This window comes from Brienomyrus brachyistius, chromosome 23, assembly GCF_023856365.1.
Source record: "Brienomyrus brachyistius isolate T26 chromosome 23, BBRACH_0.4, whole genome shotgun sequence".
Lineage (NCBI taxonomy): Eukaryota > Metazoa > Chordata > Actinopteri > Osteoglossiformes > Mormyridae > Brienomyrus > Brienomyrus brachyistius.
The window spans coordinates 11790026-11806838 of record NC_064555.1 but is presented as its reverse complement, the minus strand read 5'-3'; the positions used below and the strand labels follow the sequence as shown (position 1 = coordinate 11806838).

Below are 16813 nucleotides of genomic sequence, written 5' to 3'. Positions count from 1 at the left end.
CTATGAAAATACAGAAACATGAAGCCCTACTTAACCGAGAGTTTGATCATTTGAATTTAGAAATAAAAACCAAAAATAAGTACAAAAATGTCCTCTTTACTTCAGTTCAGTACCTTCTCCTCCATTGGAAAGTCACCAACACAGTACATAGAACAGCACAGATATCGGTACAAAATTCACAACATAAGGAGAGATGCTAAAAACAAGGCAACTTTAACAAAGTTATGTTAAAAAAAAAGTTATACTATTACAGAGGCCTTTACCGAGGCGATAACATTTTTTCGTTCAAATTATCAAGTTTACCTTACAGCCTCAAGCAGAGACCACACAAAACAAACATCTTACTGCATTGAAGTGTACAAACACCATACAAGTATGATATGATACAATACACTTTGCTATACAATGTGATTCATTTAGCATTTAATGCAATGCTCTCAAGTGTCCAGCTAATGAATACAAAAAAAAATAAAGCAGGGAGTGTACATCTTATTGGATTTTCCTGCAATCCATGTGAAATGGAGAAAAAACATCACATGTTCATATCTACACCTTTATACAGCCTGGTCTTTCCCAGACACATTGAAGGTCTATAAGGACCATGGGTAAAGCATGGACGGCCGTGGGTGAAGTGTGTAGTGGAGGCCTTGGTTGTGCATGCTGTGACATTGTCAGGCGGCACGACAGTCAGTCACAGCGCACGTGAGGTAGCGGTTTGGGACAGCGTCAGTGGGTTAGGACACCATGCAAAGGATGCCAAGGCAGTGACCGGGGTGTCTCTTGATCCAGAAAAGAAATGAAAGAGCGATTTGTGAGACTTCTTAAAATAATAAAAAACACAAAAAGAAAAAAAACACTCCCATGGCACTGGGCTGGGGAGAGGAAAGCTCCCCGAAACAGCGTCAGCCCTCATTGGCAGCCACTAGCTGGCCCAGGCCCTGACGTATGTACACGGCCTGGATCTCCTTGGTCTTGAGGCAGAAGTCGCAGGCCCAGACGGCGGCACTCTCACGAGTCAGCAACCCGTAAGCCGGCTCGGTCAGGCCCGTGCAGTCCCGGTGGAACCAGCGCTGGCACGACGCTTCGCACAAGATGGCCTCCTGGTCATCGTGAACCTCTGACAGGCAGAAGCCGCATGGGAAAACCATCCCGCCACCGAGCTTTTGGGGCCCAGGCACAGCACCGGATGGAGGGGTGGGACCAGGGGGCAGTGGGGACTGGGTACTCGGGGTGGGAGTAGAGTTTGAGGGGGGGTTGGGATTGCTGCTGGAACTATTGGCGTTGCCGTTATTTGTCATGGCGGCTGGACCGGAACCCGGTGGCTGGCTGGGCAGGGGAGCTGGGCCCGGTGCGCTGTTCTGCTGGCTGTAAGGGGTGGGACCAGGGGCAGAACTGGGGGGTGTGGGCTGCTGTTGCTGGGCAGGGTTTCCTGTGGGAGCACCTGCAGAATTAGGGCCTTGCAGCTGATTGGACACTTGCTGCTGAGGAGGCTGGGGGCCATTCAGCGGTGCAGATGGCGAGGAGTTGGGATTTGAGGGGGGCGGGACGGACGGAGGCTGGTTGGCTGCATTTGGGTTGGGTGGCTGGACATCAGGGTGACCAGGGAAGCCACCTCCGCCGGGCTGAGGGGGCGGGGGCCCAGCGGACGAGGGCGGCCCCGGGGTGACATTGTTAGGGGGTGGCTGGTTTAAGTTTTGCTGCTGCTGCTGAGATGGGGGCATGCTTTGTGGTCCCACTCCTCCACCAAAGTTCTTCCCTTCATCACCCCCAGGAGGGCTGGGACCTGGGTAGGGCCCATCCTGAGAGGGAGGAAACGGCCCTGGCGGGGGTAATCCAGGAAGCCCCCCCACCATATTTCCTCCACCTCCTCCACCAGCTCCCAGGCCACCCATTAAGCTGATTCCCCCTGGCATGCCAGCCATGGGGGTGAGGGGGCCATGTGGGGGCCCTCTCGGACCTGCCCCACCAGGTAAGGGGGGGCTGTTGAACGGGTGCCCACCCCCTTGTCCATGCTGGGGCTGTTGTGGTGGCATTCCGAAACGTGGGTGTGGGGGACCCCCCCCTCCTGGAGCACCCATGCCTCCAGGAGAGAGCATGGGGTTGAAACCAGGGCCGGGGTGCATGGGGGGGCTGAAGTTAGGGGGCATGCTGAACTGCGAGGGCCCACCAGGGGGGAAGCCTCCCCCACCAGCACCTCCCCCACCACCCCCAAAGCCAGGGATGCCCCCAAAGCCCAGCTGGTGATGGGGCCCTGCGTTGGGTGGCGGGGGCCCGAAAGGTGGTCTACGATTGGGTTGCCCGCCACCTGGCCCCCCCGGACCTCCCATGAACCCCATACCCCCTCCCATCCGGCCCCCACTTCCATAGCCCCCAGCACCGCCACCTCCCGGGCTGGGCAGGAACGGAGCCCCAGCCCCTGCTCCTGGACGTGACGGTGGGCCAAAGTCATCATCGAAAGGGTTGGAAGCGACAAGGTGGTCCACCATAGGAGTGGGAGGGGGCGCAAACTCAGAAAGGTGGGAGAATGCAGCTCCCTTGTGGGAAGAAAAAGTAGGGACAAGAAGAGAGACATTAGAACATGTGGACAAATGGTGCAAGAGGATGACCTGAAAAGCTGATACATTCCACGCATCGCCCATACCTGAGTGCTGGATTTTCTCTTCTTTTTCTCTGGACTTTTCATCTGTGCACCTGAAGAAAATGGATAGAAAAATGATGGATTCAGAAACACACACAAAACTGAGAGAAACTCCTACAGTTTCTTTTCAGAGCAGTTACCCTTAAGATACTACTACAGCTAACACTAAAGAGTCTGACAAGCATGGAGCAGGTTCCACGTTTTAACAGCTAGGACATCACTGATTCAAAAAGCAAGCTTCCACACTAGAAATACAACCAGTCCAGCATCAAGTTTGCAGAAGCAGACTAAACCAAATGGCAAACTGTGCCAGGGGGATTCTACACCCGGTCTATGGTGCATTCCCTATCCCCATGCCTTTGGTGACGATCTGCCTCTGTAAATCTGACTGCCATGCTCCCATGTATGGTATGAATCGTCCGGGTCCTCCGCATAAAATTTGCCCTTGCTCAGGGCATAATGGCGGGTGGACGAGGCATACAGACACAGACACCCACACAAAAGATATCTAGACATGTTTGAAAACCTTAAACCCAACACCTAACTGGAAATTTTAGGAAACAACAACAACAAACAACAACAAACAAAAACAAAAGAAGCTGACAGCTATTCAAATTGTTAGGGTTATAAGATAGATATGACAAACTAATTTAATAAATAAATAAAAAAAGACAAAACAATATCAGTAGCTGCAGAAACAGACAGTACCTTACGGACTGGCGAGTGACCGAAGAAGATAAGAGACCGAGAATGGACAGACTAGCGGAGACGCCGGCAGGCGGAAAGCTCGACAGATAGCCAAAGACAGACCCATTGGAAAACAGACAACCAGACATTCAGGTACGTGCGTACAAGTTGAGGCTTACAGGAGAATTTCCAATCAGATGTGAAGGCAAAGGGACGGACGGACACACGCCTACCTTTGCCCCGTTTTCCTTGACCTTGTCCTGCCGGCAGCCTCCCAGATTCGGCAGCCATTAATATGACTGTCGGTGCGGTGCCATGTCACCGTTCGTATACAAAGAAGAAAAAAACCTAAATAACTAAAACTGCCTTTAGATTAGGCGATTGGACTCGAACGATCAAGACAACTGCGATATCAGTTCATATCATGCGGACTGCCGTTTAATTCGCGGCTGTGTCCAGATCGCCAGGTTTTCAGCTGTCAAACGGCTGGGACTCACCCTCTGCCCTTTGCCACGAAAGCCGCGATCACACAGCTAACGTCGGCGAAACTGCGGGCTGCACACCAGTTCAAAAAGGTAAAGAGGAGGCCGGCCGGCGGTGAAAACTGGGGGCGGGGGGTGGGGGTAATGGAGACCGGGGCGCCGCCGAAACACCCCCTCCTAAAACATAATCGCTAACAGATGCTCTACCTTTAGTTAAAACGCCGCTATACGCGTTTAGACATGGTTTAGCTTTTTTGTAGTACCGACAAAAGTGTTAGCGAATCGCGTGTTTGCTGCAAAAGCTTCGACGTGATTAGCCGCGTCAGTCGATCGAATCGGCAAAACGCACGAGCCGCCGCGACTCAGCCTGGGGGCCGCTGGCTTAGCGAGCCTCACCCGCTAAGCAACATTAACCATCATTTCCCCGTGAGCGTCCCTCCCTTCTGCCTGCTAGTCAAAACGCGCCGCTCCTCACCGTCATACCCGATACCCCGCTCCTCACGGATGACAATAAATTTACGTCGCGACTAAACCAGCTAAATAATGAACTCAAAACTGAATACAAACCGCAGCTTAATCTAGCCTACAGTCGCCACCGGACAAAGAGGGACCGACGGGAGGGACTTGCACCCTGGAGCAATACCATCGCTTCAAATTGTAGGGTACACCCTTTCCATGATACTCTGGCGTTTCGTGTATTTTTTATGACTTCGAGAACATGTTTATTTCTTTACTGGAATATATTAAAACACGAAAAATATTTTAGTTTTTAATTTATATAAATCGTATAACTTTTAATACAATGTGTGTAGCTGCCTTTCAACCCGAATCATGACCCCTTCTTTATTTTGAAGTTTTGGAACAGTCGAGGATGGATCACTTTTAAACATTACAGTAGGGGCGGAATGCATGAGGTCTGCATTGCGGTGTTTCTGTTTCGGCAGTTATAACGTAAATTTCACTAAAACGAATATTACATTTTTGTAAAAGTCCAACATAATTTTATGTTATGTCTCCAGAAGCCTTTGGTGGACACTTCCATAATATTGCTTTATCTGGCGGCTTCACTATTTGTACGCATGCCCAGTTAAAACACACAGAAGGCACGTAGGATCCTGTAGTTTTTCCGTAAATTTAATTTAACTACATCTCAGTAAATTGCCGAAACCATTTAAAACGCAGCACATTATGCGGACAGGGAAAAGAAAGTGAAGTGTTCAAACGAAATCGCACATGAATATATTTTTAAGGGCAAACATCGGTCATACGCAAATGTACGTGTAGTAAAAAAACAAGAAAAACTATAGCCTTTAAAAAATGCTTGGCACATACTTAAATATCGTATTTTTCAGTGAGCTTAAATGTATATTAACAAGAATATGCACAATAATATAGAACACTGTCATAATCATTTTCATATTTTTTAACGGTGGTTATTAATAATGCATATGGAATATTTAAAAACAGGCTGCTGATTAGCACCATAACAACAATTCAATATTACGTTTATTTGGGGAGATAAAATGAGAACTGCTTAAAAAAATATGATTTTCTACGCATTTTTATAACTACAGCACTTTGGTAAGAAGGTGAGCTGTAAAACCCTTTAAGCAAGGATTCGTACAGTTTTCACACAATGCGAAGTCGTCCCCTTAGATTCCTTTATCGTCCTGTTACACTACGTACCCCCACCCCCTCTCCCACCTCCGCTGCCTCGCACCCTGGGCTCCTAGTTGAAAGAAGACAGTCGCATAGCTTGGACCCTCCGGGATGAAATCTTTGGCAGTGATTATAATAAGGCTGCTATTTCTTTTCTTTTACAAGTCTATCGTTTGAACAGCAGGTTGTATTACAGCAAGAGATTTAAAATAAAGGAAACGAGATTCTATTCTAATGGGCAGTTATAACTTGTTAGAAGTTAAGAAAGGATATTAGAAGCTAGATTGTGGCCCATGAGAAATTGCTTTATATCGGTTTTGCATTGTTTGTATATTATTTAAACAATTTGTTCCTACTTTCATAAGAGTAGTTCTATTAGTGTACGAATAAGACGATATGCAATAAAACTTACCCATTAAACGATGCATTAAAATATTTACACCTATGAAATAACATTAGACTGTATTTAACTGTTAAAACATCTGTGCACGTGTTTGCTTAATTGAGTACAGCTAGTTCTTTAAAGTGCGGGACAGCGTGTATGGCTTTGAGAAATATAGCTAAGGTCGAACTTTGCAGACAGATACATAAGCAACGATGGCGAAGTGGTTCAAAGATTTCCCCATCAACCTGAAGAACGGTAACGAGAGGATACGCTCTGCCTCGGAATCAAGCTCGCACGCTCGGTCCAAGCCTGGAGCCGCAGCCAGCTTGGGCACCAAAGCGGGCACTAAGGGCAGCCAGCGCAAGTACTCCGGAGCTGAGAGTGGCGGCGGGATGGCTTCGCTTCTGTCCGTCAGAAATCGGAAAAATTCGGCAGTGGAATTGGGACGGAACGGAGCTAATACCGGCGGTTCGATTAAAGACGGGAAGGTCTGGGAGAGTCTCATACCCGGGAAGAGTCGCAAAAACCAGCTCAAACTCGACCCAGGAACGGAGGAACAACGGCCACTTAAAAGCTTGAGTTCATCAAACGCATACATTAGTCGGCTGATAAAGGTAGACAAACTGGACAAAAACCTGAATTACAATAGCGGTACCGGAGGTCCAGTGGTACAGGAAAACGAAAAAGGAAAGGGGACTCGCAAATCAGAAACGGTGAGTGAATTGATTGTAAAGTCAGGTGCAGATGTGTTTCTTATTTCAAAACATATATAATCATTACCTCAGCAGCGTAAAATGCCAAAAGGAAGTGTCTGTAGCGATTTTCAAAACGTCCAACTGTGAAAACAGTGGCGAAATTTGTCATTAATCCGAAGTCCAGATTTAACATAGAATCATAAATTTCAACCAAATAAACGATCATTTTGGGTTGGACCACAATCATAAAATACACAGTATTTATTTTTGGCATAAGCTAGTGCAGAACAGAATTTGTTGTTTTAGGTGTGGCAATTTAGAGAATCCCATTTTATACCAAGGTAAACTTCTTTAATTATTACCAGAAGCCAGATATTAACATTAACATTAGCCTGTTTGTGAAATACATTATAGCACCTTGTAAAGTAAGAAGTTGTATGACTAAAATATTTTTCAGTGCATCCAAAGAAAGTTGTGTAGCTATGAAAGCTGATATTGTTGTTTCCTCCTCCTCTTCTTCATCTTTTGTCTCCGGCATACTGTACAGACTCCTCCCTGTCTGCCTTCCACCTCCCTCATCTCTCTCTCATTCCTCGCCCTCATTTCACTCATCATCCAATCCTTTCAAATCAGAGTGAACCTGTGAAATAATTCTGCAAATGTTAGATAGCTTCCCCATTCACAGTAAAACTGTGAACATAGTTAAGCTCTTCCTCCGCTTTCTCTGTCATTGTTTTTTCTTTTATTCTAGTCGTAAGTTCCTTTTTCAGAAGGCTGTCGTGTCACCTGACGCCCCGCTCAGGTGCGTGACTGTTCCGCAGTAGCTGCCTCTGGCTGTGCTTTGAAGATGCAGGGAGGGGGTTACTGCTATGGGGGAGAGACAGGCACATAAAGGAGAGGGATAAATGGCCGGGCGTCAGGTTTCCGTCTGCCCATACCTCTTTCATTTCTCTTCAGTTTTTTTTTTTTATTTTTTTTGCATTTTTTTTTACTGAGCACGATCACAGTGTCTTTTTCGAGCTTAGCAGATGAGGTTACTCAGTCTGATGGTCAACGAACTTGCCATGTAAGTGAAAGGTTAAAATTTCAAATGACTGTAAAGGACCCTGGAGCAAGACTGAAATTTGAAATAAAAGGCATATCTGTACTTCCAGGTAAAACTGAGGGCTGCATGGTCAAGCCTATTGGCGTCATAGAGGCACTGACTTGCCAGCCAATTTAACATTGCCTCGGGGGGGGGGGGGGGGGGCACTGCTAGATATGCCTGCCTAGGGTGCCACATCAACTTGGACCAGTACTGAAAAAACTAAACTAGTGCAGATAAGGGTAGCAAATTTTTCTAGAGCTGAGCATCCATCTTAAGAACGAGTGTGAGTTCATGTGAAAAGAGTTTCTTCCTCAGGACCAGCAGGACCGGCGTATATTTTCTGGGGCTACACACACATCTGAAATATAAGTAATCTCAGCTCTGTTTGTTTCCCAAATCTCCATCCCCTGATGCTCTGCCTGTCTCCGACCATCTCAGTCTGCTCGTGGCCACGAGCCTGTGAGATGCCAGAGGCTATATTAGATCTGTTAATGCTTACATGCTGTTGAATGCATTCAGCACTTGGTGGCCCAGTATGAGACCTATGGGGATATGTTAGGGTATGTAAAGACCCATGTCCTGCGGCCATATCTCTCATCCAGGTGATCATCCTTGAAGACTACTCTGACCCCTTTGATGCTCAGAAGACCCGGGAACAGAGGGAGGCAGAGCGCGTGGGAGAAAATGATGGATATGTGGAGCCGTACGATGCCCAGCAGATGATAACAGGTGCATGTCTGTGTGTGTGTGTGTGTGTGTGTGTGTGTGTGTGTGTGCATGCACGTGCACTGAACTCAGATGGCCAGCAACCTGCAGCGTGAAAAACTCTACGGGGCTCAGGCTCCTCCAAAATTGCCATGGCAACCGTGTTGTTCTGGGACAATGGGTGCAGTTTCCTGTCCCTGCATCCTGTTTCCTGTCTCTGTTTCCCAGTCCTATTATCTGTAGGAAGTTGCCCCCCCAGTCCTCACACTCTTACTGTAAGTACACCCACATGTGGGAAGGCCCATCTATACCCTACACTTCTAATAACTTTCCAGAATTCAGGAAGAAGCCAATCACTTGTCCAATCACATGGCTGCTTGACCTTTCTCTCCATTCAGCCCATTGTCTCAGGCTAAAAAGCCATACAATAGGTCTGACACATATTGTTAAGCATGGCATTTCTTATGAAACCACTGCGTTCTGCCATTATGCAGGCATGTGGTCTGTTAAACTTATTTTGAAAAGTTAATTTTGTGCTTTTTTGTTTCATGGTAATATAAAATTTGTATGTTTTACTAGCAATGTATACATGTAGACAACTGCTTATTGTTTTGTTCCAGTTATGGGAAAACAGGAAGAACTCATAGCTGGCATATGGAGGTGTATTAGAAATGATTGTGTGCTAGGGATCTGTGCCAGCAACTGGAAATTTGCTGCCTCAAAGCCCATGAATGCTTGGAGTGATTCTGTTTCATTGGGCTCTTGACATTAATCTACATTCAGGCCTATCAGGAGGACCTCCAACTTGCAGGGAAAAATTTGGGGGTTGGTGGCAGGATTGGCACCCCAGCCACTGGAAAAAAAGAAAAAAAAAACTGGTCCATTCGAACTAGTTTGGTGCTGAGGTATCACCTGCCACATGGCTGCATTCAGGTTGTCATCCCTGAGGTAGTTTGTTGTGTGGTGGGTGTGGCAACGCACTGTAACCAGTGCATGCTCCTTACCTTACCTTACCCTTACCCTAAAGTAACAGTTCAGGTGAAAATCTGGAAATGCTGTGGGAGATTAAGGTGTGTCCAAATCTGATGTCATATGTAGCAGTGGGTAGCATGTATCTGTTATTAGTGGTTGATTACCTGTGACCTCTGACGTCAACACACTGAACTTTACTGCCTACCCCTAACACCTCCCCTATGTGCTTTGCTTGCTTCAGAAATTCGACGGAGAGGATCCAAGGACCTGTTGAAGATTTGTGTCCAGACGGAGGGTGGGGAGGGGCCCACTGAGGAGGCTCGGCCACCCCCAGCTCCCCAGATATATGATGTCCCGTACGAGGGGGACACAGAGGATCTAGGAGGTGCGGGCGAGTATGAGCTACCTTGGGAGTGGACGAAGGAACAGCTAATGAAGACACAGCCAGGTACAGAAGCACAGCTGTTAAAGCACTTCGTATGGACCATGAAACTGAACATGCTGTTTTACCCTGGAGTGTGTGTGTGTGTGTGTGTGTGTATATATATATATATATATATATATATATATCTGTCTCTGTGCCTCTCATTTTCTCTATCTTTCTGTCTCTCTTTCTCTATTTTTCTCTGTCTCTGTCTCTATCTTTATCTCTCTTTCTCTGTCTGTCTGTCTCTCTCTCTCCCAAAGGCAGCCCCACCACTGTCAGGGAAGAGCTTCCACATCCAGGCCGCCACCAGCACCTGCGGCAGAAGAGCTGGAGCCAAAAGATCTTGAAAAGCTCGCTGACCTCCGGCTCGGAGTCAGAGGCGAACCCGGTCAACCCCACTCTGCCTTTGGAGAAGCAGTGGTGAGGCTGTACGACAGGCTACGCTGTGGCTGCATGTATGAGTAAGATGTTGCAATCCAATGGGGAGCTGCAATTATAATCTCGATACGAAGTATCGAGTAAGTAATCTTCTTTGTCAGATCTTTTTCAACCATTGAAACACTTCTCAATTTTAGGACAAATTGCACCAAAACTGAAGCAGTGCCACAAATGTTGGCAAAGAGAAGGGCATCCCCAGACGCTTGGTCTTGTCAGTATGATAACTCAAAACTTATTTGTCTGATCTTTTCCAAACTTCGCAAAAGCAAATTATATATTTTTTCTGTTGTCAGCACCTCCGTTTGACAGTTTTTTTCAGCAGTAGTCCAACAGTCGATGCAAAATTCATTGGGGGAACTTAAATTTAGGGGTAATGTAATTGTGCCCTAGTCCAAGTCAGTGGTGGCACATGAAAGACCCGCCACAGATCTGGTGAACCTGATCACATTGAGACAAGTCACACCAAGTGCTCCAGAGGTGACAGATAAGTAGCCTACCCATGTACTCTAACCCCAAACTTTGTTCTTAGCTGTGAACATAGGTATGTGTGTGTATGTCTGAAAGGGAGTGTGATTGACCACATGTAGTCATTCAAAATGTGTGTTCAGCTATCAAGTATGACAAAATCATTTTGTTCACAAATATATCCTGTTGTATTGTGGATGATGAATTTTGTATTCTTTGAAAGTGACTCTAGACTAAATCAAAATCAACATATTTATAGCAATACAACGTCAAAGAAGTGGTGATCACCTCAGTGATCACCGTTTTGGCGGACCGCCGGTGCAGGGTTCGGACGTCTCGCAACCCTGAATGGGATAAATGGTTTCAGATGAGTGGTTTCAAATGAATGGATGGATGGACATATGCTGTGCGTCTTATGAGTCTCACGAGAATTGCCTGGTAACCGCCTCAGTTCAATGTGCCGAACTCGCTAACTTGTTGATTGAGTCAGGAGTAGTGATGGTCAAAAGGACAACTCATGAACCATTGGCTGTATATTCTGACCCCACAAGATGGTGCTCATGGTTTACTTTGGGGCATGCTTTGAGCCATTTTATGAACAGTTATGTTATATTTAAATGCTTTATTATATAAAAATGGCACACACAAACTTGTAGCTAACTGGAGCTAATGTAAAGTTGATCATTTTTTTACATAGTTTATTGATCCAGTGGAGAGCGGAGGGTGTGGGAGGAGTAAGAGTTAGATGGGGGTGGGGGAGTGACGGGGCTGTCCGGGGAATACAATGCTGACATTCCAACATCCTTTCTAATTAAAAAAAAAAATTAAATGATTACCTTAAGGCTGTTAGCCAGTCCATGTCATATCCCGGCATTGTGCCCTTTACCGTCTAAGAAACCCAGACCAGCATAAGCAGTTGGAAGATGGATGGATGGATGGATGAATGGATGTATGTATGGATAGATAGATGCACGGATGGATGGATGGGTGTTTGCTGTAACTTATGTGCAATTAAACGTGTTCTTTAACCTCTATGCCACCTGTCCTGAAATTCTTATTGGGTTAATTGTGATTGCTGTGCAGAAAAAAACCCTTTCATTTTTTCATTCATCCCTCCATACTTCCATTCTCATGGTTTTTAGGACTGCAGAATCAAACTTTGTATATACAGCCACAGAAAAAGTTAAGAGACCGCTCTATATTTTTAAACAAATCTACATTTTTAAATCCAGGTTAAATTATGATTCGGCTGGCAGAAGGCTACGCGCAGCAGCAGACTGCTTCCAGGTTCAAAATTTCTTATACAGCAGTATACAAAAATAAGGTGAAGCAGGAGGCACTGAAAATTACCCAGAACCAGCCAGGTAGAGGGCAGAAGCGACTTTCTAATGCCAGAGATGACCAGTAATTTATCCGAGAATTTCTCATGAATCAGAGAATGACATCAAGTGACCTTCAAAAGGAATGGGAAACATTAAGTGCAGGTGTGAAGTGCACTGCTAGGGCAGCTCATATCAGGCACTTAGAAGCAGGACTGATGCCCTATAAAGCAAAGAACAAGCTCTTCATTAATAAGAAACTGGGATGAACCAGGCTGCAGTTTGCAAAAAAAAAAAAAGTACATTATTCACAGAAGCACACCCATAAAAAATAAAAATTGTGCTGTGGACTCTTAATTTTTTTCAGCAGCAGATTAAAAGCACCAAACAACCACTCAACTGCTGAAACAAAGCATAAATATTTATAATTCCTTTCTTTCTCAGTGTCTTTTGTTCTACTTTTATGCACGCAGCAATCCCGCATTTTCTACATGAAACGTCCTTTCTAGTTTGACAGTAACTCTGGCTCTTGAATTAATTTCTGTGTGATATGATAAGAACATGCTGATCGTCCAGTGTGTGTGATCTGGTGTACCAGGAGATGATGCCTGTGGCATGCTCCTGACATGACTCTGCTCATGCTCCTGACATGACTCTGCTTATGCGTATGCTCCTGACATGACTCTGCTAATGCTCATGCTCCTGACATGACTCTGCTCATGCTCATGCTCCTGACATGACTCTGCTTATGCGTATGCTCCTGAAATGACTCTGCTCATGCTCCTGACATGACTCTGCTCATGCTCCTGACATGACTCTGCTTATGTATATGCTCCTGACATGACTCTGCTCATCCTCATGCTCCTGACATGACTCTGCTCATGCTCCTGACATGACTCTGCTTATGCATATGCTCCTGACATGACTCTGCTCATGCTCCTGACATGACTCTGCTTATGCATATGCTCCTGACATGACTCTGCTCATGCATATGCTCCTGACATGACTCTGCACATGCTCCTGACATGACTCTGCTCACTCTCATGCTCCTGACTTGACTCTGCTCACTCTCATGCTCTTGACCTGATTCTGCTGATGCTCATGCTCCAGAAATGACTCTGCTTACAGTCATGCTCCTGACACTACTTTGCTCGTGATCATGTTCCTGACATGACTCTGCTCATACTCATGCTCCCCCAGCTGGTACCATGGCTGCATGACGCGTCAGGAGGCTGAGGCCCAGCTGCAGGCCTACAAGGAGGCCAGTTTCCTTGTAAGAAACAGCGAGTCAGGCACCAGCAAGTACTCTATCGCCCTCAAGTGAGTGACTCTGCTCTGTTACATAGTTCTTATCTTCACAGTACCCTTTATCAACATGCCTATCCTCGAAGATTCTTTTTCTTGCATTAATGACTGTTGGTATTGCATGAGATTTTTCCATTATCTTTCCTTCCTTGATTAGGATGTGTGTATTGTGTGATGTGTTTGAGGGGCCTCAATGTTGTATAAAATCATCAGGATTGGAAAGCGCCTCTAATGATTCCTTCATTGTGACTATGCATGTCCCCAGAATTCTTCTTTGTAGCTTCACTGATTCTCTGTCTGGCCCTCAAATTCTTCTCTGTGACCTCAGCTGTCCTGTGTTAGGCCTCAGAATTCCTATCTGTGGTTCCACTGCCTCTGCGCCTGGCCCTAAAATTCCTCTCTGCGGCTTCACCTGTACTGTGTCCGGCCTTAACCATCCTCTCTGTAGCCCTGGTCTCTCTCTCTCTCTCTCTCTCTCTCTCTCTCTCTCTCTCCTAATGCTCTTTTTTCTGGCTCTACTTGTCCCACAGGACAAGTCAGGGCTGTGTGCATATCATTGTGGCTCAGACCAAGGAGAGTGGATACACCCTGGACCAGAGCAGCTGTGTGTTTCCCAACATTCCTGAGATGGTCCACCACTACTGCACCCAACAGCTGCCCTTCACCGGGGCCGAGCACATGAACCTGCTGCACCCGGTTCCCCGTCTGCACTAACGTGCCTGCAGAAGCAGCTGGATCTCACAAAAGCAGCTGCACTTACTATCTCCCTGTCTGTCTCTGTAGGTTGAATGCTGACTCTAAATGCAAGGCTGTGGCTTTTATCTTTTAGACCCACTCTGTATGTCCTTCATACATTTACCACACCCACTGCCTCAGATACCTCTTTTCCACTAGTGCTGTGCTATTTCTGGTCTGGGTGCCAACAGGGAACTAGTTCTCAGGCTCAAGTGGCATGACCTGAGAACCAGCCCGCGTTTCCACTGGTTAAAATAACATTTGTAACAGACGCCGATTACTCACACAACAATGGGCACGTAACAGTTTTGAGTTTGTTAAATAATGTTTTTTTGATGGAGAATGTTTAGGGTAATGCTAACTTAAGTGATACTTAAGTTAGTGATTAAAACAATCTTATAACAGAACATTAGCTAGCTATATTACAAACCATTACTAATTAATATTTATAATGAATTATTTGCTGGATTTTTGCTGTGTAGATTTCGCAGTTGTACAGAAGACGGGCATTACCCATCATCCAGATATCAACGAACAAGCCATTGATGGGATACAGTAGTCTGTGGATTCAGTCGGACACTGTTCGTCCAAAACATCAGTTTCTTACAGTCATTTGACTACATATATTACTGTCTCAAACATATACAAGGGAGAGCAAACACCAGTTTTTGATTATGTGTGCCTGTAAGGAAAAGTGTTACATTTGCACATTGGAGGCTGTCTACTGTGGGGCATTTAAATGTCTTCCATCCCATGCTGCCTTGTGAGAGTTTTTTTAATTTGCTAACAATTTGCTCCATACTACAAATGTCACCCACTTTCTCCAGCTCTACTTTAATTTCTGCATGTTTTCAGCAAACACTAAAGTGTAAAAAAAACATCAAACACTGGTGAAGTTTACAGTGCATCGTAGCCCCTCCCCACACACGTGCCAACATCACGGGTTCGCAATTTCAAACCGACAATTTTGTAGCGTTGTGCCGGAGGCAGATTTTCAGGCATGGCACCAGATAATTGGAAGTGGAAAATTAGGTTCCGGCTAGGCACCAGCAATGTATTAATGGAAAAGGGCTAAGACAGTGGCTTAGACCCCCTAAGAGCACCACCCTCTTTAATATGGGGCCAGAGAGGAAGGGCAGTAAAGATGGGCAGTTGGCCTTGAATCTGGTTCTGCCTAATCATATGGAAAACATGTCATTGTTCTCTAGCCCAGTGTAAGTGTGTCAGTTTAATATGTTCACAAGGTATTTTCAGGCCATATGCAAGGGACCGGCTCTGTCTTGCTGTTTGTGTCCCCGTTTTGAACTTCACTCGCTCTCTTATTTCTCATCCATCTTCCTTCACTAAGAGCTCGGAAAGCTTTTTAATGGGAATTTTATATGTTAGAAATGTTTGTTAGAGATTAAACTACAATAAATTACATTTTTTAATGTGCAAAACATCTGATATTCATAGTACCCTAAACATGTATTTTTTAATGAATTTTAGGAATGAAATGTGTTGATGAATACTTCTGACTTCTAATGAGTGAGACAGGGTCTGTATGCCACAACAATGCACGTTAGTGTATTTTCTTTAACATGAGTTCAATCTGTGCTTCTCAGCTAAACATAATTCTTATCATAACAATACAAACTTCTGCAAACATATCGGGTTTACCATGAAGTTATTAAATAGACGTGACTTTTGATTTTGTGTGTACATTCCTCATAAGGGGATGAGCTTTCAGTCTATGACTGTTATGAGCAGAATTCAATAGGTACACATAAGGTGCAACTATCAGTACTGTCTGTCCATAAGTCAAAATATTTTTTTCTGCTAGCCTGTCAATGTCAGTAGGTGTGACAGTTGCAGTCTCTTGCGGTCTGTGACAGTGTTATTATTCTGTGCAAATGGTAGTCACTCTTCAATCAGTCGTTTCCTTTGTAATTGTGTTCCAGTCAGTCATAGTGAGTGGTAGTGTTTTCAGTCAGTCACCCTGTCTGTTGTAATGTTTTAAGCCAGTCGCCCTGTCTGTGGTAGTGTTTTCAGTCAGTCGCCCTGTCTGTGGTAGTGTTTTCAGCCAGTCGCCCTGTCTGTGGTAGTGTTTTCAGCCAGTCGCCCTGTCTGTGGTAGTGTTTTCAGCCAGTCGCCCTGTCTGTGGTAGTGTTTTCAGCCAGTCGCCCTGTCTGTGGTAGTGTTTTCAGCCAGTCGCCCTGTCTGTGGTAGTGTTTTCCGTCAGTCATGCAGTTCCTCAGTAATGGGCAGTGGCCCTTACAGGAAGGTGGAAGCACTTGGGGAGGTCCCAGCTGTTCAATTATTCACAGATGCAGCACTAGGATCATCTGCATAGCAATGGATAGAGAAGCAAAGGAGAAAGAGAGTGAGGCTTCATCGTCTCACATCCTTTGCCCTTGCTCCCTCTCCTTCAGCTTTCTTTCAGAGTAACTGCTATTTACACCAGCCCCCCCATATCCTTTGATACCCATCTGTATCACACAGTATTCATAATACACTCTTCCTCTGTTTCTCATATATTAATTATTCAAGTATCTAATTGACCATGTAGTTTCATTTAATGCAAGGTAATTTAACCTTTGCCTTTGAAGCCCCCTGTCAAACTCTGCGGTCCCACCACCAGACAGACTCACAGGAGTGCCTTATCTTCTTTTCTGTTTAGTAGCTTTTCAGTTAGAAAGTGGAGTTGGGGGACACTGTGACTGAAACAGGTAGCAAAAAGACCGGCTACAGTGTTCTAGAGGGTTACACTACACAGAAGAAAGGCAGGCTCTTAGATGGCCCTGATTGTGGCACGATTATTTGTGCTGATCTACC

General features: G+C 45.5%; 2 protein-coding genes across 3 annotated transcripts; one reads left to right on the top strand and one right to left on the bottom strand.

The window, feature by feature from the left end:
- Nucleotides 1-76: 76 nt before the first annotated feature.
- Nucleotides 77-3692, bottom strand: pygo2 (pygopus homolog 2 (Drosophila)). Of its 2 annotated transcripts, none has more exons than XM_048993295.1 (3): nucleotides 3559-3692; nucleotides 2642-2691; nucleotides 77-2534 (listed from the first exon to the last, which is right to left on the bottom strand). In XM_048993295.1, the coding sequence occupies exons 1-3, from the start codon at nucleotides 3614-3616 to the stop codon at nucleotides 903-905; spliced, it is 1740 nt and encodes a 579-aa protein (XP_048849252.1). In that variant the 5' UTR covers nucleotides 3617-3692; the 3' UTR covers nucleotides 77-902. The 2 variants fall into 2 exon arrangements, with proteins under 2 accessions (XP_048849252.1, XP_048849253.1); XM_048993296.1 differs by lacking the exon at nucleotides 3559-3692 and adding an exon at nucleotides 3347-3477.
- Nucleotides 3693-6048: 2356 nt separating this feature from the next.
- LOC125718961 (SH2 domain-containing adapter protein E-like) lies at nucleotides 6049-15438 on the top strand. The gene is made up of 6 exons (XM_048993308.1): nucleotides 6049-6564; nucleotides 8236-8362; nucleotides 9552-9758; nucleotides 9998-10157; nucleotides 13160-13279; nucleotides 13795-15438. Exons 1-6 carry the CDS (start codon nucleotides 6064-6066, stop codon nucleotides 13976-13978), a joined length of 1299 nt encoding a protein of 432 aa, XP_048849265.1. The 5' UTR covers nucleotides 6049-6063; the 3' UTR covers nucleotides 13979-15438.
- Nucleotides 15439-16813: the final 1375 nt, after the last annotated feature.